The following is a 26,497-nucleotide window of genomic DNA, read 5'->3' on the forward strand; positions in this document are numbered from 1 at the left end:
TACCTTTCATAAATACATCTTTTCGGTATTTCACCATCAGTAATAAAATATAATCTGTCATTATTAAGAGAGTGAGCATTGTACTAACATTCCACTAGTTTAAAAAAAAAAATCTATATGATTACTGAAAAGTTATTTTTTTCCCTCATCTAGCAGCTGCACTGTGTTCTTTGAGATGTGGACATTCTACTAAAGTGCATTTCTGAGATTTTGTAATTATTTTTAACAGCAAACGGTATTAATCGGCACAGGCTCTATAAGCTTTTGAACACAAGGCACAATAAATCCAGGCTCACATATTAACTATTCATACAGTGTTTGCCACCAAAAGTCATTTCACTTACAAATATATTTCAAAGCTACAGAACAGAAATAGCAGCAAGGTCCTCCTTTCAAAAATGTTCCTTTTAACAGTTTTGTTCTTGAGTTGATTACATAGCCCAGATAATTTTTTTTTTTCAGATGACTTAACACTAGAACTCTGCAAAGGAATCATCACATGGGGAAAAGAGGGTATGAGAGACTGAATGCTAACAAGGCCTTCATTGATTACACATTCAAATCATCCCCAGATTTCAGATAAAAACAGCTATGAAATTCAGATTTCTGTATTGTGCTGGCCATGAGGAAATATCATTCAATAGGTCTTAGAATGGTTCAGCTGGAAGGGACCTACAAAGATCAAGTCCAAGTGCCTGGCCGCCTTAGGGCTAACCAAAAGTTAAATCATCCTATTGAGGGCATTGGCCAAACATCTCTTGAACAATGACAGACATGGGGCATCAACCACCTCTCTAGGAAGCCTGTGCCAGTGTTTGACCACCCTCACGGTAAAGACATTTTTCCTCATGCCCCGTCTGACCCTCCCCTGGTGCAGCTTTGTGCTGTTCCTGCTCATCCTTACAGGATGAAAACATGCAGAGAAAAAATGTGGCTAGGAGTAGACTGCACGCCAAACCAGCTGTTCCCAGTACCTGCTTCATGGTCTACATGCAACTTCCCATACACAGGAAGTACGCTTGCAAGGGATGGAGAAAGAAAACTCAGCAAGTTTGCAAGTTTCTCAAGATGCTTTAGAAGTTAGCATGACAAGTTAAAGGGAAAGATTAAAATAAATGCAAATGTAGAAATTAATCCTACAGATTTTTCTTGGAGTACTTATTTATTTTGTTCTTATTTACCCAGAAGTAACTGTCTGGAATATATGTTTTCAAAATTTTAAAGTCAGATGTTGTTTCTGACCTTTGTTTCCCCTCTTCACTGTACCTGCCTGCAACTGACTGGAGGATATACCAGTGATGTTTGTTGAGCATTATTTGACTTTCTCTAATGGTTAATTATTTTTTATTCCATACTTAACTGTTAATGGAAAAAAAACACTGATGGGGGGAACCACAGCATATTTGGGGGCTTAGTTCTTATAATTTATATTTTGTTGTATTTTTATCTTTTTTTTTAACTAATCTGAGTAACTTTTTTGCAATCGCATTTTTCAGCATGTTTTGTCAAATATTTTTTTGTTGCTTATTTCATTATTACACAATGAAGTAAGCAGAGTGGTAGCCAGAAAAAGAAATCACCATTCCATTTCACACAACATAGTTTACAGATTATTTATTTTATGTAGTTACTGCTTATAATAACTTGGTTAAAAATACAGAACATCAGGTAGCACATGGATTTTGGCAAAACCCTGAAGACGGAGCTTTTAAGAGGCCTCATTCTGAATGATTCAAGTGAAAACCAATAAGCAGCATAGAATATTTGCTGAGATATGATGAAATCGCTGTCTTAAAAGCAAACCTTTAAGGAGAGAGTAGAGAACCTGCCATAAGGGCGTTCAATTTAATGTACAACTCCCCCTGATTTGGCTATGTAATGAAAGAAGTCTTGAAGTCCCAACTGGAGTTACAAAAATATTGAATACCAAAAATAACGAATCATTACCTTTGCACTTGCCTGTTTAGATAGGATGCAAACAGTGTATAACCAAGTTACTGAGTTTCTCACAACCTGGATTTTTTTCTGAGGTCACAAAAACATTAAATTATTTGGTTATAACACCTCACAGTTTCATCTACAGAGAATGGAGTGGGTGTGCTAGGGGCTTATTGACGACGACAGAGGGAGTAATAACGCTTCCCTTTGAGTTGCCTGGTTCAATAAACGCTCTTGATAACAAACAGATAAGAAATGGTAAGAAATGACAGCTTGAGCCCCCACAGCCACATCCAGCCTGGAAAGAGGCAAGACGAGAATGCGGTACATAAGAATACAGTGCAGAGAACGAATCACCAAGGTTACAACACAACGTGCTGGCAAGGGTTTTGCTCCTGCAGCTGGGCTACGAAACAACAGGTTTTGTATTTTTTTCCCTCATAATTCGACTTTCCCACCTGCCCCTAAAATAAAGCTTGGCAACACAGAGAAAGCCAGCTAATCACCTCCTCCCCACTGCTACTTTGCCACCTTTACTGCTGGTGGTCGTCGTGCTCCCATGTTTGCAGGAGGTCAGTCGCCAGCCGTGAGATGTGCTGCCAGGCAAACTTGACGTGGGTGGATTCCACCACGCGGGAACAAATAGCGAAACGTAGCACAAACTTCTCTCGCAGGTAGCACGGAACCAGGTGAATCTTCTTGGCCTCGTTTATGCTTTTGAGAAGCGCCTTATTTAGTTCATTTGAGCCCTGAAATCATCATAGTTCAATAGATACAGCAATGAGTTTCAAAAACAAGTCTGGAATATGTAAGTCCCACCAAGCAGCCAAGCCAAGGCGTCACCAGTAACATGCAGCCGCTTTCTCATCTCTCAGTGCTTTGCCATCAAAGGATTATGAAAAAGATCATGGCTCAAAAGATCGTTTTTCAGTCACAAAGAGATTTATGGATTAACTGTGGCTTAGAAGCAGTGTTCACACTGGGGCATTTGTGATAGCTGACTGCTTTTGCATGACCTAAGGTCATGAGCTATGTAGCTTCACATAAAAGCATTCATTACTGCAACCATTTCATTACACTTTTCTTAGATCTAATCAAACAGACGTGGGAGGCAGTTTTGCAATGAACTGTACCAACATTAGTAAAACAAATCTTCCAGTCTTCACTTAGGCATGGCTGCTGTTAGAGAGGCTTTGGAATATGAAGATGGAAATCTTACCCTCAGTTAAGTAATAGTTAAGGTAATGTATCCCTGAACCAAAATCTGGTTCACACTATTAGTGAAACCCTAAAAAAGTATTTGCTGTAAGTTCTATAGGAAGTGTCCTCCATAGAATCATAGTGTTTTCTTGGGGATTTTAGAAATGTGGCAAACAGACCCTCCCACTGGAAGCAACCATTCTTCTGAGTAAGTCATAAATGCTAAATAACCTGCAAGAAGTCAGAGGGACTCTACATGCATGCAGTATTGAATTTTATCTCCTTCTAGTGTACTTAGTCCTCCTTGTACTCAAATACAGTTTCAAAAAATTTCAAAAAAAAGTTTCAAAAAATAAAGTTTACAAAAAATTTCCTTTAGAGCAGCTGCATGCTTGCAATATCAAATCCTAAAAGAAACAGGACTGCACAGAAGGGTACTGATTCTTTTACAGGTTCAGCTAATGTTGCATTAATGGTTTTCCTAGTTCACCTCCATCAGCATTTAAGAATAAAACAAAAGATGTCATCAGATTTTCAAAAACACCCGTAAATTGTTTTAAATGAAAACAACGATGGCAGGGTCTTGGGATTTTTGTCATATTTAGCAACGCAGGATGAAGTGTTAACAGCATACCTTTGGCAGTCTTTGTTACCCAAATTAAAGGAATCCGTATGTCTGAGTTTTTATATCAGCAGCCTGATAGATGGCTTCAGATTCACTGGCCCGCTTGCCATAACAATGTCAGATACACCACGTTGATCCTGAGCGCTATGATTTTACTCTTTGGGGAAGGATCTTAGCTACTGTATGGCCTTTACTCTTTCTATTTACACTGCTGGTGACACAGCATTGCAAGAGATGCTGGGACTTCTGCTGTTCCCTGACTGACCACTGCAGCACCAGAGCCACCAGTGGACAAATCCACCTATAACATGCTCAACAGTGCTTTTGGTACAGCAGTGGCCATAGGTCTTCTTGAAAATATCTTTATTAGTAGTCAGGTTATCTCAAATCTACACAGTCAAGGTGTGCCTTCTTAGCCTTCTCCTAAAGGAAACAAAGCACAAGGGAGACACGGTTTCCCATTGGCACTAAGGACAAAATGATTTCTTTCCGTGCTTTTGGATCCCCTTACAAGTAGAGGCGAACCCAAGTCAGCATCACTGGTGAGAATGATGTACTGCTGCCTTACTGAAGGTAATCCATCAGGAAAATGTTGATCCTCATTGTTAATACGAAATGCACAGCACCAACTTCAAGGCAACACAAGCAGTTACAATATGTTAATGCCCTTGTTAGGGGTAAGGGGAGGAAGGAGAAAGGTTTGTGTGCCTTTCTTCTATTCTGCTTTCTCAGATGCACCTAGGGGCTGCTCTGACACTCAGGTGTCACATCAAATTGAAGTTAGCAGTGACAAGTCCTCTCCGAGAGCTTTGAGAAGCCAGCAGCCAGCTCTGATTGAGTCTGTCAGTTTTAATAAGCCCGTATTCTCACCCCCTTGGAGAAATGACTAGCTTGACTTGTATTTATCTGCAGACATGACAAGGAGGCCAAAAATTAACCCTTTGGTGTGATACTTGGATTCCTTCTCTGACATTTGATGAAATAGTTATAATATGAAAGTCATAGACTATTAGTCCATCTGCTCAACAGCATGAAAGGCAAAACATTAAAAGTTACAGCTAAAAAATAAAAAGATTTCTCAAGAACAACGGAAGGAAAAATATTGCTATTTTTACAGCTCAAAGCATTACAGGGTCAGTCCCCTGTCCTTCAGTCCTACTGTAACGTGGGGTTGTTCCAGTAAGTTACATAAAAGTTACAAGTATCCTGCTTCCATGGTGCATTTTAATACCAAGTACAGAAACCACCAGAAGATTTGAAGAATTATTTTAATAGAAAATAAAGTTGCAAAAATAACTGGAAAAAACTCTTCATTCAAAAGCTTGTTAGCTTGGGGTGTGGTTTTTTTTGTTGTTGTCGTTTGTTTTTGTTTTGGTGTTTTTTTGGACAGGGAAGGCAAGTGATGAAAACACTCCTGTTTCAAGATTGGTTTTCAGAAGAATAATGCCTTTATTCTACAACTTGCCCAAAGGTTTATGAGCTAGATATCCAGTATTTATCTCATCTTGTGTAAACGTCTTTCCCTGTGAATCTGATTTCTTCCCCTGGAGCATCAGGGACAGGAGACCAGATGTAGCTGAACCACTGGTCTGATCAAAAGTGACAATTCTGTGTTGCTAAGCTCTGTTTCTTTAAACTAAATGTAGAGCACTGAGTAACAGCTGTCTCTGGATCTGCAAAACCGGTGTTTGCTTGTCCTAGTCAGAGAGCAGACTACAACCCGCATCTTGGTATTGAGCAGTAAAGGCCACAGAACCTATTCCTCAAAATCTTGTAAAAGTTTTCATTAGGAAAGAAAAATATATTCACGTTTCCACTTACTGGAACAACCCCCCGTTACATAATCTGTCTGATCCCCTAGCAGCAGATCATTTTTTTTCTTTTATTTTAAACACCACAAATTCAAACTTTCCTATTCCAGATGAATTTACCATTAACTTATTCTTAAAGATTTGTTAGATCCTTCAGACAGTTGCATCAAACTCAAGTAACTGGGGCAAATGAATGACTGAGAAAAGAATTTGTCAAATGTAGTTAATACCACGCTACCCAGAAGGAGCCAAGATGTGCTTCTGAGCCTTCAGGAAAGCCCGAAGTTCAGTGAGGTATCATGTGGACTAGAAAACACCAGTGCCGTTTTCATTATTGCTTGGTGTTCAGATTCTGTTCTCATAATGCAGCCTTTTACAGAGGCTTTAGCTGCAAGCTCCTTTACTAAACAAGTTCCTTACCTAAAACAAGCCATTGATCTCCTTTCAGTGTGTGATTAAACAAGTCAACCTTCCCACCCACTCCTGTTCTGAGAGCAGAGTGAGTTTTCTAGTTTCTGTTTGGCAAGGTCTCTCTCTACATTGATGAACTTGGCACATACTGAGATTTTGGGTAATGAAAGGCAAAGAGGGGCAAGAGTCATGTCCAGGAAAAAATAAAGTGGGGGGGGATCAGTACCAAGGGCATTCGGGAAGCTGGCCTCTCATGCATGCAACCTTTTCCTTCTCATATCTTGCTCCAATTTGCCCAGTCTAACTGTGGGATTTTATAAATGAAAATGTTTTCTTTAAAGAACAAAATATCCATTAGTATTCTAATCTTCATCCATGATAGATATTGTATATAAATAAAAAGTTGTATATTTAATATTCACACATATAAAATTAACTCAACAGGAAACATTTACTATGCATACGTGCATCTTTAATAGATGTCTAGAGAAATATATTTAAACGACCATGTTAATCAAAGACCATTAAGCATAGACTATAACAGCCATTTTGAATTTCTGGGTAGACTAAGACCATTTGTTTCCCTATATTCTTGACTATATTCTTCCATACCCTAATATGTATGAATTTCTCATAAGGACTTGATTTAATTCTAAAAAAAGTGTCTTAAGTGTCTTTTTTTAATCCACTTTGATCTACATAAATTCCCCTTACTCTCCTTAAAAATAATTAAGAATATTAACTACAAATACTATATTCTACTGCAAGTTATTGTGTTGCTATAAAACATGACAGAGGAAGTAGAAAGCCTTAGCTGCCTTACCTTCAGCCGAAAACAGACTAGTCCCAAGACAACCTCAGCACAGATCTCAAATCTTTCATCCTGAAGGACTAAATGTTCAAACTGATGTGACAGCCTGACGTGCTGCGAAGAGAAAGATAGCATCTATATTGTATAAATTTGGTTTATTCAAAGATTTGCTCCTTAATCTCTTTTCTTGGTTCCCTCCTCTGATATGTGATAATATTCACATGTTGCCATCTGTTTATGTTAACTTACAGCCCGTTTATGACTTTCAGAGACCATACTGACCAGTTACCATATTGGCTGCTCAGTCTATCTTTGGCAGCACTGGTCTGTTTCTTAGTGAAACATTTTGGCACAGTTTTGTAACTTTCACGATACCATATTAATATTAAATAATTGTAATAATTCTTCTTTAGGTTTTCTACCATTCTCAGTTTTCGTTGAGACTAGCTGAAGGGAGACTGTGGGGAAAAGGGGAGATGCACAGATTCATATAGAGAAAATGATCACAAGTCCAGTGGAAAACAAGATGCACGGAGACGCTGCTTGGAATAGTTCACGTAACATGAGAATACTGTGAGGTGGATAACTTGCTCACTCTTCTGGCCTGGGCACTCGGGACCAGTTGAAAAGAAAAGTGATGGCAGTAAAATCAAGAAAATGGACAGCATACCTCAGCCAGCCTATTTAAGAGTTACTGGGGAAAAAAAATACATTGGATATAAACCCAGAACAGTTATATCAAGGCATAGGAAACCAATGCTCTTCCAAAATCAAATAGGGAAAATACCAACAGGCATACTAACAACCTGTGAGGAACATCAGTCAGTGATGTTTGTATACATATACCACATTTTGCTTTCTCCCAAACAGAAAATAAATACCAAAGTGCTTGGAAAAAAGAACTGATATCCACATCAGGTACCTGCAGTACCTTAGTCAGTCCCCCTTTACTGGTTATCACCAATTTAGTGCTCGCTACCCTAAAGAAAAAGACAACTGGATATTAAAATTACAGTTTGTGCAGTACCCAGTCTACATCAAAAATTATCATCACTTTTATGCATTTACGATTGCAAACAATTTTACTAAAATGAACAGACCCCATGTCTGTTCCTTCTGTTCCACTTTGCTTTCTTACAAGTTCAAGGAAAGATACCAACAAATATAAAACACTTTGGGCCAAGGTTAGATGTGAAATATTTCATCTCACAGGAACTTCTTCCAAAAGGCAAGAAGAAAGCAGAACAAAAATTACAGGGGAAAAAAATAAAAGGAAAGGGAAAAAAATAAAAGGAAAGGAAAAAAAAAAAGAAAGAAAGAAAACCAACACATTTTGCAATCTTAATCATAGCTTTCTGATGTTTGTTTATTTCCTAAAATAGGAAAACATTGTTTATATGGAATTGTACATTGATTCAAGACATTCCTACTGGGCATACTCTTTGTAACCAGCCAATCTTGCTCTCGTTACCACTTCCTCTCTGCTGTTTGTGACATTTATTTATCACCTCCCTCTAAAATTAGACTGAAAGCTCTTTGAGTCAGGAATAAGAACAATAAAATGCCCAATTCTTTCCAAACCATTTGAATATTCTGTTACTATAAATAGCATGGGCTTAAAACTATGAAATTTGAGCAGAAGTATGTGTATACATACATATATTTGTATGCATAAGTGTATGGGAAACTTATGTGAAATATACATGCAGGTTGTAACAGTCTTCTGCTACCTCCTCCAGCCCTCATTTCCATAGCATCAAACAAGTTATGTCTTTTACACAGCTCAGCAAAATTTCACAATGCACACACCAGGTCTTGGAAGTCAAGGCCATAAAAAAAATCCTGTTCAGTGAGATGAATGACTTTCAGTGAGACATTCAATAACAATAGATTTCCACAACTGTTCAACCAAATGTAATCACCAACAGAAATTAATCAAAATTTACCTGGGTGAGAACTGAATAAAGCAAAAATTTGAGAATTGGCTTACTGCAAGTAGTTTGTACAAGAAAACTACAGACACTTGCTGTACACTTTCTATACCAAGTATTTCCAATTTTTTGCACTAAAGGATTTGAAAGAAATAAAAGCAAGGAAAAATATAGCGTATTCAGTAAAACACAAATTAAAATGCTGGAAGCATTCTATATGGATGCAAGTCATTTTTTTCGTAGCAAGCCTTATCAAGTAGCAATAATTTGAAAAGCCACCGGGGGGCACCAAGTGTTTTAGATTTTTACAGGCAGGACTGAGAAGTAGAGAAAGTAGGAACTAACAAGTTTCACTTGCTTTGCTTTCCCCCCCTAGCTTTGCTTAGCACAGTGACCCAAGGCCCTGCATCTTTGAACCGTAAGCTAATATCCTGAATTGCTTTTACAAAGATTGTTGCAACCAAACATAAATAAATCCAATAAAGTTAAACGTTATTAAGCCTGGAAGTTCAAACTCTGTGAAGTCAAAGGGCTTTTAGGCATCACACCTGCCTCTCTCGACTCAAAGAGCTGTAACCCCTCTCTGGGCATGGGTACGGCAAGGGATTTTTATGTCCCTCTATCTCAGGTAAATAACCATTGCCCTTTTGCAGTGAGAAAGCAAAAAAGAAGGGGATCTAAGTAATGTGATTATTCAGGATTAGGGGAAATGTCTTACTCATGGGAGCAGTGCACTTGTGAGGCGTTAAGATGTGGTTCTTATTTAAAAAAATCTGTATTTAAGTATGTATATGTGTTCATATACAGAAAAATAGAAGGACATATACAGATATGGGCTCTTGCATTTAAATGTTTCAGTTGAGAATGGAATAGTAGGGCAACTCCTTCCAGAACTAAAAGAGTTTTTGATACAAGGGAGTTTCTCAAAAGCATCAGAATGCAATAATGTGTATATGCAAGTACACATACTTGCACAGCCTTGATCACTTCATACTTTTCTTCCTACAGATTTCACCTTTCTGCCTGCTTTAGCTCACATCTCACTAGAATGAACGAAGATGCTGCAAAAAGCGTCCTCTAAACAGCCACTCAGACAATGCCACTGCCCAGCTGCAGTGCTATCTCTGGGACTGTTGTTTATACAGTTCCAGTTTCTTGATCTCAGCTGTTAATTGTTAATAGAATTCATTTTTGTTGGTGAGAAAGGGAGAATGTGGTACACTGATTTCTTCTGGACCTCCACAGGATTTAACTGACTCAGAATGTTCCTGGGGATTACCTACAAAAGCATTAACCTCTAAATTTCTCAGATGACTTCTGAGCTCTTTGAGATGACTTAAAAGGACAAAGGAATAATACTTGGCCAAGCAGTTTACAAATGTGCCATTTACAAATGGGCTTTGGGGGTTTCACATTTATACTGACTGTTTGGAATCAGTCCAGAGGACTGTTGTTGCTTTTGCCCTCTTTGTACATCTCCTCCACAGCTTTGGGACTTACCTCCAAAATTTGTATTTTTCTCTCCCCACAACCTTCTGAGATGACCGCCCTCCCCTTTACCACTGCTCTAAAACCTATACTTTGCAATAGGTTAATATTACATGTTGTGTGGGAAGAAAGTGCATAACTGGAAGGTTTGGAAAACAAAAAAGTTACTATGTCTAAATCAAAGTCACTCATTCTCATCTCCTAGGAATATTTTGGTTCCTAAATGCCTGTCTCAGTACAAGCAAATACCAAGCTGTGGTGGTTATCTGGTCATTTTGATGCAGACCTTAAAGGTTGCAACATAATAAACAACTTTTTTTTTTTCTAAACGTTACTACTAAAAGAAAAAAAGAAAAAAAAAAGAACAAACTTTGAACTGAAAGAGGTAGAAATGTTTGTTTGTTTGTTTTGAAACAGGTTTGAAGCCCACTGAATTTAATCAGTACTTATCCGGGCAGGGGGTGAGGAGGAACTAACTTAATGGTTCCAGTTTGGCGGATCAGTCGGGCATTGGAACGGGTTGCCCAGGGAGGTGGTGGTGTCACTGCCCCTGGGGGTGTTTAAGAAAAGGTTGGACCTGGTGCTTAGGGACATGGTTTAGTGGGTGATAGTGGTGGTAGGGGGATGGTTGGACCAGATGATCTTGGAGGTCTTTTCCAACCTGTATGATTCTGTGATTCTGTAATTATACAGTGACTCAAATTCTGCACTTAATTACCCTTAATATTTTTCCAAAGTTGCAAACATAAGGTCATAACTTTTTTTCCTCTGTGTACCGGGGACCACTTTAGTCTTTAATGAACTATTAAACACACACACAATTCAAGGAGGCCTTGGAAATCTAGTTTTCCGAATTATCTTTGCAAATAAGGGAACATAAGAGGGTTCCAACTTTAGAGTCAATATCTTTAGGAAAGGATTGATTTGCTTTGCCTTACCAAACTGTGTTGTCATAGAAAATACAAAACCAGCTATGATAATGGGAAGACAAGCACTTTTTGGCTGGACAGCCAGGGAAATGTCTGGGAGACAGGGAATGAGAGAACTGCAAAGCATCTTGTTGAACGTGAATACTGAATTGTGGAAACCTGCCTGAGAAAGGCCATGTCATCAACATGGGGCTTCCAAGCCTCTATTTTCCCAGTGAGGGATTTAGTCCTACTTAAAACCTTGGCATCATACTGAAATAACTGTCGTCTCCAGAAATCTAACCTGAGAGAGCAAAGCTCTAGAAACTGTAATGGCAGTCTAGTAAAGCAGTAACAAACCATGCATCATTTTTTTTATTGGAAGGGCATGTATCAAATTGCCATAAGGATAATAAAGCATAAGGATTGCCATTGTTCTCAAAATTTGCTTCTGAGAGCCTTATTAAAACTAAAAATATAATATAAAACCCTGTAGAGTTGGTCAAAAAATATTGTGATAAAAATGAGAAGCAAAAAGGGTACCCTCCTCCACCCCAGAACCTTTCCCAACTGGAAGAGATTTATTCATGCAGCTGTTTTACAATGGCAGAAGAAGCCCTTCTTAGGCCTTCATCTGTTTAGTACCACAACAGAAAGGAATGCATGCCTGCAGAGGGTTTGGTATACTAGACCAGAGTCTAAGCTAATGGATATTTTTGTAAATATTTAGAGCGAAGTCATGGAGCTCCCCTCATTATAAGTTTCCCTAAACTTCATAAAAAGGAAAGGCATGCTTGAATTTGATTTTACTGCTACAGAGGAAGTATATATATATCATTTAGACTGCTGCCAGGTGTGTTTTTTAGTGATTAAATAACCCATCTTTTTTACATTAAGAATAAACTTAGTGCTTACTCACAGCAATGTTAACAAACTGTAAATTGTACACATTGTTTTTTAAAAAATGTGTATTTTAAACAGGAAACAGAGACCCAGCAGAAATTATTGCTACAAGGGTAGGTGGACAATAAGGTATTGTATCATAAATGTAGCCCAACAACATTAATCATAATCTAAACATGCTATCGATGCATGTGCATTAGGGAAATAAAGAGATAATGAATGCTTCATGGTTTTTCTCCCGGAAAAAAAATAAAAATTAAAATTAAAAAATTAATGCACTCTGGCTTAATTTGAGAGGGAGCTACAGTCCTGCATTGTATAAATTCCAAATTCCTACGCTTGTCTTCTCTAAAGATTAATACAAAATGGATGACAGCTGAGATCCTGCCATGATATGAAATCATGACACGACATGGGGCAAAAAGCAGTACTCCTATCGACACGAGCTTTCTGAAGGCCGTCGCCTTTGCTTTCTAATGTGTGCAGAAGCTGTGGGCAATGGATGGGGGTAAGTAAAGCTCATTTTCCCTTACCATCCCACCGCAGACTACCCGAGAAAGCAAATCCGTGTTACCTTGCGGATGTGCTCCTGCAGTCCCGTGACCCCATACATCCTCAGCACGAACCAGAGCTTCAGGGAGCGGAACCTCCTCCCCAGGGGGATCTGCCAGTGCTGCAAGCCGGAGAGAAGGCAGAGCACCCATGTTAGAAGTCAGCTTTGCAGTGATACTGCAGAAATTGTATGTGCTGCAGCGACTTATAAGCATAACACATTTCCAGATCCTAGAGGCCATAGCTAGAGGTGGGCCAAATAATAACAAAAATGTCTATTTTTGGCTAATGCTCTGATACGACTCTTCATACTCAAGTTTTTCAAATGAAAAGTGGAAAAGAAGGTTGGTGTCAGAATGGAAAGGTCACAAGGCAAACCAAATTGTCTTTTTGCATCCCAAATTCTCCTCAAAGGTTTTGGAAAAATGAGTATCGTACATTGGCTTATGTACAGTTGTGGGGCCAGCATCTATTATGATTGGCCCATTTTCCATTTCAAAACAAAAATGTTTATATTGTCGAAGTTAAAACATACATTTTTAGAAGTATATATTATTAACTATTTTAAGAAAAACGATCTTTAGGAAATTACTTTCTACTGCTTAAATCTTAAAATATTACTTATGCAAGACTCATCCTGCCTTTAAACATTTCCCCCCCCCCCAAAAAAAAAAAAAAAAAAAAAAAACAGAGTTTAAAGTTTCAGCTTGAGTAATGTTAAAAATTTAGTAAGCTGCATCCATCACGGAAAGAAAGGTAAGGTTTTGAAGTTTATGAAAGTAATGGAAAATAAAATCCCTGGAAATATCAGTGTATAAAAGTAGTAATATTAACGATTATATCGATGTTGTACTTACCCGGTAATCTGTTACAAGGCCTGAAAGTTAAAGAAAAAATGTTCATGTTGCTTTATCATAACAGCCAAAACCTACAATCATATTCTAATGCTATTGAGAAAGCCGTATTTTAGCTATCCTGCCTGTTTGCTACAAACTTCAGCATCACCATTTTCAACAGCGAATATGTTTCACTCCTTAGCTAGCCAGGATATACCACTAACAAACAGTTTTCTGTAGAGCACAATTTTTAGAAGAAATAATTTTCCTTTCTGTTATACTTCAGATCCCATCACAGACTAAATACTACATTTATTTTCCTCTTGTATGGAAAAGAAGCAGTACCTAAGATGGCTTTTATTAATTTTGGTTTGCAGAATCCCCGAACTCATTTCAACACTCATCCTCTGCTGCGAAATGCCACCACTTGATGAACTGACATTTCTCAAAACAATCTGTTTCTAACTAGCTTTTGTACCCATTCATGTATTTGCTGCTGATTTTTAAGCATGTCTAATGAGTGACTGGAAAATTTGACTCAGAAATGAGCTCTTCCTGTTTGGTGAATAATGTTCTGCATTGTTACGGCTTTTTATTTGATGTGGTGAAAAGCCCTTACACTGTTTGACCAAGCCACAAAACAGTTCAGTGCAGGGAGGCAAGTAGAGGGCATTATTTGATATCTTTTATATGAGCACACAGTGTCAAGATGCCTCTACCTTTTCTTTGAATCGGGTAATTAGGCTGATTTCACAGTAAAGAAAACTGTAATATAAAGCTGGATTACTTGTGGTAAGCCAAAGACAAAAACTAAACTGACCTAAAATCTTAAAGCACCTCTTTAGGAACACATGGAAGCATCTGCTTAGCTTTCTTATCCTGCAGTGGAATATAAGCTTCATGAGGAAGTATGCACTTAAATTCCATGGAAAAGTGCTAAGTGCTCTTAGCATTATGAGCCACCAGGTACTAAATAGAACTGTAGCTCGTGAATTGACCAGCCTACGTCATTTTTCTGATTCCCAGCCTTCCTGGGAGTTTAAAGAAAAAAAAAGACTCCATTTCCTGTGCTACAAAGTCTCTTGCCAACACTCTCACATGCACGCAGCCAAAACATAGGATCCTTCCTCCCTGCAACATATAGCCATTTGGCTCTCTAACCTGTTCCAAGGTTATTTTCTAGGGAGGAAAAAAAAAAAAAAAAAAAAAGCAACAATCATTAACCTGTTCCTGGACATCAGGAAGTGAACATGGTTGTTTCGTCTCAGTAACAAGGTGATTTGATAACATTCATGGTCTGCATTGTCGCAGCCATTTGTATTTGATAGCGGCAAGGCTGGTAGCAAAGAGAGGAAAGCAACTGGTGATAGATAAATAATCCTACGCTCCTGTAAGGGGCTGTGTCTAATGATCCACAACAACGCCTTTCACAAGCTGTGAAGCAGAATGCAATCAATGATTAGTCCTTGATTACAAGCCTTAGTCTTACATCTGTATTTAACCAGGATGAATTGCATTGTGGGAGTATATGTGGCATTAACAATAGCGTATAGAGCTGCATTCTTCTAACGCTGCCATTAGGATTTGACCTATATCCTGGGTTGCCAGGCAAGCCAGGATAATCTTCCTGGAGCGATGATGCAAATCACATAAAATTATAATTAATGACAAAATAAAGACTTTCCCCTTGGGGGCACACATAATTGCCATATGGTTATTAAGAGTAATTGCTCACAGATAGATATATTTTTCCGCTCATTTAAATTCTTGAGTGAGAGATGAGTGAATTCAAAAATGCTACTTCATTTGCCTTGTAAACCACGATGGGAATTCTCAGACTTGAGACTTACTCACAAAATAAGACCCTCCATTAGACAAGTCGTATTTCCAGTAGTGCTGACATCCCATAAATCACACAGGGATCTAGGGTGACTGTGACAACCTAGCACCTTTGCAAATCTGGCCATTTTTATTGAAGGTATACGTGTGGATGGGATTGAACAGTTCAACTAGAGGAATGTGCGTTTGAAAAGTTGTCCAGCTCTTTGGAAAACTGTCAGCAAATGGGAATAGAACATAATAAATATTCACTACATTGCCAATAATCAGCTGATCTATATGGTATTATTACGCCCAGATCTAATTGCATGCCATCATGGCTAGTGAAGGCAATGCAAAGACTGAACAACTTTTTAATCAGCTGGGGAGATAAAGTTTTCAGGCCAGCTAAGTGGCCTCACTGAAATCACCTAGTTTTAAGAAAGGTTTAATCTCCTTTTGGTGTCATTTAACCTGGGAAGTCCTAAGATTCTTCTATCAGCACTGCCAATTGTCACAAGAATGTATTTTCGCTTTAGTTAACTGTGGATTTTTTCTCCTCAAGAGAAATATTTTTCATCTACATTAATTAAAAGCTAGTGACACAAGTATACTTGCAATAATTTTCATTTTACATTTTAAAAGGAAAAAAAAAAGTACATATTTTTTTTCTTAACAATTCTAGCCTTTGGTTGATGAACCTCAGCTTCAGAGGTACTGCATTTTCCTGTTTACTGCCCTGTTCTATATCTGCATTGCTTGGAAATGTAGAAAAAGGAATAAAATCTGAAGTCTCTGGCAGCTGAGGCACAAAAATCAATTTTTCCTAGTGCTTTTTAGTGAATGGTGGTATTCTGGATTATATTAATTCAAATGCCAAGGAGTTCGTAGCCACAACAGAGAGAAGCATACTCAGGATACACTTTTGAACACTGTCCTTGTTTCAGCTAGGATAGAGTCAATTTTCCTCTTAGTAGCTGGTAGAGTGCTGTGTTTTGGATTAGGATGAGAAGAGCGCTGATAACATGCTGATGTTTTAATTGTTGCAGAGCAGCGCTTACGCTAAGCCAAGGACTTTTCAGCCTCTCTCTGTCCTGCTAGCGAGCAGGCTAGGGATGCAGCAGGAGCTGGGAGGGGACAGACCCAGGACAGCTGACCCAAACTGGCCAAAGGGGTATTCCATACCATCTGACGTCATGCTGAACAATATATAGGGGTGGCTAGCCGGGGTGGGGGGCCGGCTGCTCGGGGGTAGGCTGGGCATCGGTCAGTGGGTGGTGAGCAATTGCATTGTGCATCACTTGTTTCGTACACATTATTAGTAGCAGTACCATTATCATTATTATTATTATTTATTTTCTTTCCTGTCCTAATAAACTGTCTCTATCTCAACCCACAGGCTTCATTTCCCTGATTCTCTCCCCCATCCCAGAGAGGGAGGGCAGAAGGTGAGCAAGCGGCTGTGTGGTGCTTAGCTACCGGCGGGGTTAAACCACAACACAAGATCAGCATCACCCATTCCAGGAACAGTATGAGATATGGCAAATAAGGACATGCACCCTTGAGGTGATACACCCTTGTGAGAAAGTTATGAAGGAACTTGCACCACATGTTGACATTGCACTGCTGTGACCGTCTTCACAATTAACCAGGTATGAGCTACACGTGCAAAACCAGCCTTCTGGATGGCAAATGCCACTTTGCAGTCGCTAGGTATGTGCAAGGAGCAACACTAATCCATTAAGGAGCTGTGTACTGGGCCCAAGGTCTGTAAGTTCTTTGTGAGCATTTTAGGAACTGCTTTTGTGTGCGTTTTGTACAAGACTGATAGCCTGCACTTACCTCCCTGCTACAATCGATTTAAGAGCGTGAGTGCAACAGGATAACAACCCAGATAGCTATCACCCGAAACAGAGCACAGATACCAAACACAGCTCACCCCGTCTCTGCAGTTTTAGGGAATGTTTGCTCATGACATGGATATTTGAAAATATGAATCAGAGCTTGCATGCATAGCTAAGAGAAAAGGTCAAAGACTTTAGAAAATCTAAAACCAAATCAGATTATGAAATCATTCTGGTAAAATATATATCGGGGAAGGCAGATTAAGGGACTCGATACATAGCAACCAATATTATATTTACTTGACTACCAAAAGATCATTAAGACTTGCCTCGACAATCCTGCAAAGAGCCAATGTTAAATACAGAGTAGGGAAAATCACAATATGAAAATATTGTGCTGTGTGTGAACTATAATGCTTCATAAAATGGCTTTCCCTCAATTGTTTTTTAAGCTAACTAAAATCTCACTAAACACGTTTGCACTTCAATAAACTTAACTTCCTAAAGCATTTTGAATATGGAAATAGGCTCCTAAACAACTTCGGCAGTTTTAAGAATTTCAGTTTTTATCTTAAGTCTTTTTTTTTACATTACATATCAGTGTGCAAATAAAACAATTATGATCTTATTTAATTATAAAATTACCAGACTCCTGGTGGTGATGCTGCAGGTAAAGAGGTTCTAATTTAAAGGCACCTATTAAATCTGATCTTTTTTTCACCCTGTATGAAAGAAAGATTTAAAAAAAAAAAAAAAGAGAGAAATTTAAGGATTAAAATTTAAAGCATTAAATTTCCACAAGAAGTGAAGGAAAATTAAATATGTTTAAACTGGCGTATTTCCTGAGCACAGCCTGTGCCATTTTCAGTGCTTTTTCACAGCAATATCAGTACTGTACTTACAAGAAGCAAGTGTAAGGCTCAGCAGGAACGGGCAGCATGACTGCATATTTAAAAACAGATAAGAACCAGACGCAGAGGATCTTTTTATGGTGATAGACAATCACACCAGAATGTGAGACTAGTTAAAGCAATGCTAATGTTTGCAGTCAACAGAAGTTGCCTTGAAATTACTGCAGTACAAAGCCATGTGGGAAGAGCTGTGGCTTGCAAGGCATGGCACGCAGCAGCGCCGGGGCTCTGTGGATGCTGGCCGCCGTCTCGTCTCTCCATGCCGTGGGTATCGGCGGCGGCAGCCGCCCTCAGGGTCTGGCCACCCTGCCCAGAAGCAGGCTTCCCTCTCGTACCAGCCTTCCTGGCAGCCTAGCTGGATGCAAGACACAACTGCTGAAAGACATCCTGAAGCGCAACGTGGAACTGGGAAGTGTACCTCGCTCGTGCCAGCTGCTGGGTGGTGTCACTGGACCACGTTTCAAAAGCCAAGGTGTCCCTCTCAGAGGGAACAAGCTACACGTTACCAGTGGGTAACACTCGGTGTGTCAGGCTGACTCACCTCTACAGATGCAGGGTTTTACATTGGCAGAAGAAATTAGAAATCAAAAAAGGAAAAATCACTGTAATTTCATTAAGCCTGTAAGCATTTCACAAAGTGATCAATATTATGTCAGCATGGGCACACACCAAAAGGCAAAAGTTAAAATCCTTTATCATTTTCTGAGTATGTTTCTTTTTATGTTTCTTAATGTTTTAATGTAAAAGTGCACATAAAACCATAAGCATTAAACATCTTAATCAAAGAGAAGGCCTTCTCTATTTAATTGCAAGGAGGGTACTAAGGTTAACTTGGCTTCAGGTATCAGAAGCACCCGGCTGGAGATAAGTAAGCTTATGCACATAAAAAATAGTAGAAGACATTCAGAATACTCTACATTAAAGTAAATATATAAATAAATTTGTGTCCTGGAAACGTCCTGTGGACAAAGGAAGTAAACTGTTATCCAAAAGCCATTTTATTTAGGGTAAATACTGTGAACAACCTCTAAATTGTTCCACTGTATTTTGATATGTTTGATTTCTTTGATATATTCATGTTGCAGTAGCTCATTCTATAGGCAACTAAGCCAAATTACAAGCAATAGCATCACATCAGTTGTATTGTGGGAGATTCATTCCTCCTCCTGTAATATGCTGTGCTAATCAATGGAACAAGTAACAATTTTGCAGGAATATTTGTTCAGTTAGAAGATATTAAACTGCTGTCATCTTGCATCCTATCAAGTGTGGGTTGATGTATGCATTGCTATTAATATGGCATTAGTAATCTTTGAGATGTTCCTGCTTTTTTAAAAGATGGTGTCTGTTCCATTTGGGACTCCACAGGTCTTAATCTGACAACCATAAAAAACCATCTAAAAGGATTACTAAAATAAATCCAAAGCCTGGACATAAATGTATATGAATCAGTTGAGCTGTACCTCTATACGCAACGTCTAGATTTCACCTTAAGTGAAACTTAAACTTCTTTGCACTAAGTGCTTGTGTGGTCTGATAATGGATAGAAGTAGTATTCCTAACTTCCTTTGCAACTATCCAAGGTTGACTGAAGGTTCCTGAACATATATTTCAAAAAAATTAATTTATAAACTAGAATTTTTCAAAGGCTTGATGTTTGTATGGTAATAGGCTAACATCTAGCTTGAATGGCATAAAAATCACATATTAAGTACTGATAATATGAAATGCACAGTAAAGGTCCTGGTGAATAAAGAAGTGCAAATCTGTGAAAAGGGAACTATCTGGCTTGCACATCTGCAGCTTTTAGCAGCCTCACTCTATTCTGCACATTTTAATAATGTTAACAATTTCAATAGATAAAATAACCAAAGAGATTACTACATATTAAAAGCCAACAGGAAAATTTCGCTTTCAGCTACAGAAGAGCATTTCCTGTAAGCACCTTCCTTTAAAATACAAGTACAACCTTCTCAACCAAAAGTGAACACTTAACTGCTGTAAAGAGTAATAGAAAAGCAAAAATGTCAAGACTTTTGCAACATGATTATTTTTCTCTGTCTGAAAAAAGACAACTCTTCTTTTATAATATTGCAGAACACCAATTAAACAGGCCAGACAACACTGTCTGGGAGTTTTAAGGCAGAGTCTCTAACGAAATACAAAATTTGGATACCCTTCTTAGAGTGCTTATATTAAATTCCTTCTTTTTTTTTTTTTTTTTTTTAAGAAACTGAGTTTTTTTGTACATCAAGAAGTTTCTGAATATTTTACAAAAGGTTTATAATGAAATCGCCTCCAAAGCGCAAGTGACATCAGTGTTACATACTGCACTGAGTAGTTAAATAATTACATTACAGATTTAATGGATGGATTTTCTTAATCAAGGAAAAGAAATGAGAGCATTTATTGGAAAAAGTGCTGAAATCACTAAATCACCCAGCAAGTCTGGGTGATTTAGAAGACTTGCTGTCAATGGAACTCAGTTTAATTTGATTCTGAAATGGTGTTCACTGTATATTGAACTCTTTCTTTATTATTACAAAATTATGGTTAATACTCTCCATGGATCCTAAAAGGACTACAGAGTCATCACATTTACTTCCTACCAGGCTCTTTCATCCCTTATTACATTTAAAATGAGTTTTCACTTTTTTGGGCAGCATTACATCTGATAAGAGAGGTGAATTTTGGACATAGACCTCAGAAATAGCTGGTCTTCTTTTGGTGATGGATGTGGCTTCAAGCCAAAGAGCTTAACTCTAAATATATACTACATTCCATATCAGGCAAATAACACCAATACATAAATGCCTTGCTGAAGTGAAGGCTTAATAGTAGGCTATAGTTGTGTAGCTTTGAGTAAGGAGATATTTCGCAAGGTGTCTTGAGATTCCTAGAAATGGAATCTTCATATCTATAAAGACATACATTTTATCTGATGTTTTTACCAGTAAAATCAAGAAAAAAAAAATGGTGAAAAACACCTAAAAGTACTCTTTCTTAAGCCTAAAGTCTAAGATCTGATAGGAAGAAGCTACAACCTCTTGAGATGGGAACATAAACTGACAGACAGTGTGACTGTATATACCTTGTTTTCCTGGAAAGCCAGGTAAAAAGTTCTAATATTGTTCCGTAGGGTTACAGGGGAAAGCAGAATTAATGAAAAATGAAACTGGTATGGACAAGACTCTGGCCCCTGATTGTCCTGTAAACATTAAAGAGAATGACGGTGAATTTTCTCATTTCTGAGAGCAGATACTTTGCTAACAATATCTTCAAATGATGTGAAAAGTTGGAAGAAACAAGCAAAGTTTCATGTTCTCTTTACTTCCATATGCAGAAAGAGACTGCCAGTTATGAGGCACTTATAAACTGGAGTCCTGGTTAATTGCTGCCATTACTGATGAATCAGGATTGAAACCTAAGCCGTTTACTCTAAGAATAAAATCTTTATGGCTTGGAGTATTTGAAGTGCCTACGTCAACAATAATCTTATATTCAAAAATGTAATGTATTATCTGAATAATAAATGTATTTGTGCAAAAGTCAACTTCATGAAGGACTTTAAAAGAGCCAAAGATTAACCAAAAGCAATCGAGTGACCACTATCACACATTTTTTCTTCTTTTCTTCCAGAAAGAAATTAGTTTTATCTGGATGATGTTTTAAAGTTTCATTTTTAACTTTCATTTTTTCCTTCTTCTTTCATTTTTGCATAGATTTTCTTCAATTACAACTGAAATTGATGTTTTCATTTATTTTGATAAATAGTCTGCATTTACTGATCTGCTGTTTTGATAGTAAGTATCATTAGTCGTGATGCTGGTAGACACTAGGTTCTGGAAATTTCAGTTTGGGACACAAAAAGATAATCTATTTTGGGATCTTATTATTACTGCTATGATTAATTCACTTTGTTTCAAAGTATGTCTACTGGTTTCTACTTCGGCATCTTTTCATATCAAAATGTAGTCTCTGCTGTCATCTGAAGAAACTGAAAATCAGTAAAAAATTGCATAAATAGTCCTTTTTGAAATCAACTGTTTTTCATCAGCTAAATACCAACCATTTTTAGAAAGGGTTTTGAAAGAATCAAGGCTCAAACATAAAGAAGTCTTAAGGAAAAGAAGAAAAAGTTCTGTTTACCATGTTGTTCATTGCATTAATGTCTTTAAAGGGAGTTTTTTTCATTTATGTTTTAAATGGTCCCAAAATACACCAAGTATGAATCTGCCAACTTTCCGGGATTTTTCTCTCTCTAGAGCACAATGCAGAACTCAGGCCTATTTCTAAATTGTACTTTAAACTTGGATTAAATGTAAGAGAGAATGTTGTAAATTACAAGAGTTAAAGCTATCCAGAACTCCTCATTTCAATAGAGAAATGTAAATAAATGTCCACTGCTAGGAAGGCAGATTAATTTAACATGTGATTTTTGTCTCTTGCAATGTTTCCTTTTTCTGTAATACTTACCACATAGCAGAGCAGTCAAAATTCACTAGGAGCCACTTGTGAGGATTAAAGTTAAATGAATCCGCAAACTGAGAATAGATAAATAAATAAATTATGAAAGAGAAAAGGACCCATGAGTTAATGATGCAACTTAGTCAAATTGCCTGAGTACACCTTAACTATGGTTCCTGACTTGGGGCTTTATAGATAACGTTCCTACTGATATCACGTTACTTAATAACTATTGCAGTTAAATCTTCATTTCATTTTGGGGATGGAATTCAGGTTTGGTGTGTCAGGTGCAGCTGACCTATCAGTATTATCAAAATTTTGATCATTTGCTAGCAATTACACCTTTTGGATACGTGTCTTATGCAAAAGTATATATCTCAGCATAAACGAAAAAAAAATTCTGCATACTCAACAGTAGCTGCTGAGGTTCATATCCCAATTTCCAAAACAATTCACTACGCTTTCTATTTCCAAGAATATTAACATATACACACAAAATTCACATAGAGAGACACATGATAGAGTTAATTCAGAATCTGTGTACCACATTACTCCATAAAATTACAAATGATCAGGAAATTATCTTTTTCTTTTTTTTTAAACTGCCTAGATACTTTCTTTTAGTGGAAGTCATCTTTTCATCTAAGTCAAAAGAAAAGCCAACACAAAACAAGAATTCACAATACATGGTTGTATAAATCATGGAACAAGCCAGTCTTACTTTACATATGTTTAGACATAGCAGCAGAAGAAACCCAGGTAGCTACTAAGACTGAAATCGTGTGGGAAACACTTCTTCTGTAGGCTGTGTTAACAAAGGCAGGGGCTATCAGCCTTAAAAAAGAGATGGGGGCCTGGCAGCACCAGGGTCTGACTACTCCATGTAGCACTGTTCCTTTCTCATTTACTTCTCATAGCCTTCCTTGTCACTTGTAAGAAATTAACAATTACTCTCATAAGAGATAATCTATCTATCTATCTGTCTGTCTATCCATCTATCTATCTCCCTGTATTATGCATGCTAAGAAACCTATTTGTGGTTGTTAAATATTTACTCTTATGACAAATGTTGGCCCAGACAAGGGATGTTGTTTCATTTCCTTCAGGAACCAATAACAATAATTTAAAATATATTCCCCCACAGGAAATTACAACAAGCTTCATTTGCTGATAAAAAAAAAAAAGGGACAGAAAGAAATGCTTTATTTGCTAGGGGGGTTTCCCTCCTCTTCTTTATTAGTCGCTACCTATCAGTGCTCTGTTTAAACTTCTGGCTTTACCAAACAGTAATATTTTCTCCACTGATGTGGAAGACAAGGACTTATCTGACTGTCTGAGGGAAGCAGCAGGAAATTGAAGTATCCTTATCTAAGCAACTGACTGCCAAGTAGCTCAGCAAGGGGAGGGAGAAGGAACACAAGTGCTGTTGGGGGAATATTTCATTTAGTTCTCTTGGTTATTAAACCCCATCTGTTTGAGATACAGCTACTGGCTGCATCCTACATGACTTTCAGGATGTAAGCGAAAATCAGGCATAATGAGCTCATTAATTTGTTGGGCTTTTTTTTTTTTTTTTTTTTTTTGTGATGCAGAATTAGGGTGTTACAAATCAAATACGCTTTTTTGGACATTTGTGAAAAAGCTCCCTTTTTCTGGATGATTTTGTAAGGTACTTGGTTGATTAACTGTTAGCCTTTCCAAATGACAAACTTTTACATGCTGTGGTAATTTGCATAGTCCCAGAATGCAAGATAAAGAGGTAAAAATTATATAAACATAATTAAGGTAATAGAATATACAGGGGTTTGCAGTGCAAGTTGAAGTGAAGCATACTCAGAGATTCTAGAAAAGTCATTAATATTGGATGTAAAAGAAACACAAAAATTCTAGAGAAGAGCAAGGTGTTAGCAGGTTGGTATAGAAGAAACACTTCACCTCTACTCCGTTTAAAAGATGCCTGAATTCAGGACAGATGAATGCACTCCCAGCATAGGCTGCATCAATATGCATCCAGATATTTTCCTTATTACCTAAAAAATAAGAATCGAACAGATAATAAATTAAACAACAGATTACAAACCCCTGTTGATTTGCATGAAATCACGTGCCTGAGAGATTTTCTTTGATGTTAGTATTTTCCCAATTTAAAATTAAGACATGAAATATTGCTACTATTTGGGTTTCCATTAGTACATAAAGATGTATACATAAAATACTCCTCTTCCTCCTCTTCCTCCCCAGTTCTTCTACAGCAACAGGATCCCTACAAATTTAGATTTTTCTTATTAACATTAAATAACATAAAATATTAAATATTTTTAACGTAAGAACCGTTATGAAATACACTTTTAAAAGATGTATCTGGAGATGTAGTTATTGATTTCTATGGTAATAACACTACTTCAGCAACAGCAGCTAGACTTCTAGCTGTGCTCCCTACTTCTAACTCATGAACCATAAACAAAACACACATATTTCTAAATATTTTTTTTCACATATTGATATGTGCATGTACAGGCTTTTGAACTATGTGAAGCAAAGTATTTATTTTGAGGACTGAGAGCAAGTCTTATCCAAGAGCAAGCACTGAAAGGTTAAGAAAGGACTAATTTTGATTACTCACTGCAGAAATATTTCAGCATATGAGCCTCTCACGTAGTTTCTGCAATTAAGTATTCACGGTCTGCTATTGATCATCTGTATTACAGATTCTAGTCTATCAGTTGATGGCTGAAGCCCATATAACATCTTTATACTGGTCACCAACCAATTCTGATGCATGTTTTTCGCATACAGAGGTATAGCCATTCAGACCTGTACCTGGGCACCAAGTTCATGCACAAATTTGCGTTCTTGTGAGCTACATTTTCTTCTTGCATAATATCTGGAAAAAGCCAATACAATATTAGTCTTATCATCCACATAAGGTAGGCTTATTTGAAGAGATGTTCGAAGTTCATTTGATTATTTGTTTTTGAATATATTTGGTTTGAGACACTGCTGTTATTTTATAGGACTTCTGCTCATGTATATTAACACGAAAATTCCCCTACACACAGAAATGCTAACATAAGTCTTTTGATGTGAGCGGCATGTAATGCTTCTGCTGGTCTCCACTGCACAAACAGGAAGTCATTGGGAGCAGCTGGTGAAACACACTGAGTTGCTATCCCTAGGAGTACTGGTGTTACTATTTTATTAGGTCAGGTCTATAGGAATAATCTGAGCAGCAAAATAATTTCTAGCTGCTAGGCAGACTACTACAAACCTTTTGTAGAAAGGAGGATTAGGAGAATACCAAGTCTCTGGGTCTTCTGCTGGAGGGCAGGGAACCTTACAAAGCAAGTCACCACCACATAAATCCTAAGTGTTTTAGGCTCTGCCCGAATAAATGAACTAAACATCAAATCTAGGCCTGCTTCTGTGAGGCTGCTTCTGATTGCTTGTAGCTATAAATTGCCTGCTCTAAATGTATTGGAATATATATTGCAATTGGATAATATATGATGGACTTTGGCTGCATTTTCACCAGCCAGCCTTGTGGCAGATCAAAGCTTGCCTCAATAGAAGACCATAAGTCAGAAATACTTATGAAGAGCCCATGACTCGGTCAATGTGTTAAGCGCCCTGGTACTTAACACGTTTACTTGCAAGAGGAAGGAAATGGGGAAGAAGAGAGGAAGGACTAAGGAGAATACATGTGGATTTTTGGTGCACATTTCCCTGCTTTTTGCAGAACCAAACAGAAACAAAACGTTTGGTGCAGAGGAGGTTTAGAGTTCAGCTTTTCCACGATCTGCATTGCTCTGTTTGCTCCTGCAGACAGAGGGTCTTGAGGAAAAATGTTACAAACTGAAGCACTTACATTATGTTTTCACTGAAAGTATTCCAAAATGCCCCCTCAAAAAATCTTGAGGCAATGTTCTCTGTACTCCTTAATGGTTTGAGACTGCTTGACCTCATATGAGAAAGAAAACTGTAACTGTAGGTCTCATCTACAAGTAGCTTTATTGAATTTGGTCACTGACACTGCACAATACCCT

At 37.7% G+C, this 26,497-nt stretch overlaps 1 protein-coding gene across 3 annotated transcripts in view; it reads right to left on the bottom strand.

The window, feature by feature from the left end:
• Nucleotides 1–1,409: 1,409 nt before the first annotated feature.
• DDC (dopa decarboxylase) overlaps nt 1,410–26,497 on the bottom strand; it is a 72,220-nt gene continuing 47,132 nt past the window's right edge. For all 3 annotated transcript variants that reach the window (XM_040548513.1, XM_040548512.1, XM_040548514.1), the window contains 7 exons: nt 24,390–24,484; nt 22,464–22,531; nt 17,722–17,798; nt 13,436–13,455; nt 12,601–12,699; nt 6,809–6,910; nt 1,410–2,687 (listed from right to left, as the gene is read on the bottom strand). In XM_040548513.1, the coding sequence (XP_040404447.1) occupies nt 2,472–2,687; nt 6,809–6,910; nt 12,601–12,699; nt 13,436–13,455; nt 17,722–17,798; nt 22,464–22,531; nt 24,390–24,484 (677 nt within the window). In that variant the 3' untranslated portion in view covers nt 1,410–2,471. The remainder of the gene's footprint in view (nt 2,688–6,808; nt 6,911–12,600; nt 12,700–13,435; nt 13,456–17,721; nt 17,799–22,463; nt 22,532–24,389; nt 24,485–26,497) is intronic.

This window comes from Cygnus olor, chromosome 2 (assembly GCF_009769625.2).
Source record: "Cygnus olor isolate bCygOlo1 chromosome 2, bCygOlo1.pri.v2, whole genome shotgun sequence".
NCBI classification, from domain to species: Eukaryota; Metazoa; Chordata; class Aves; order Anseriformes; family Anatidae; genus Cygnus; species Cygnus olor.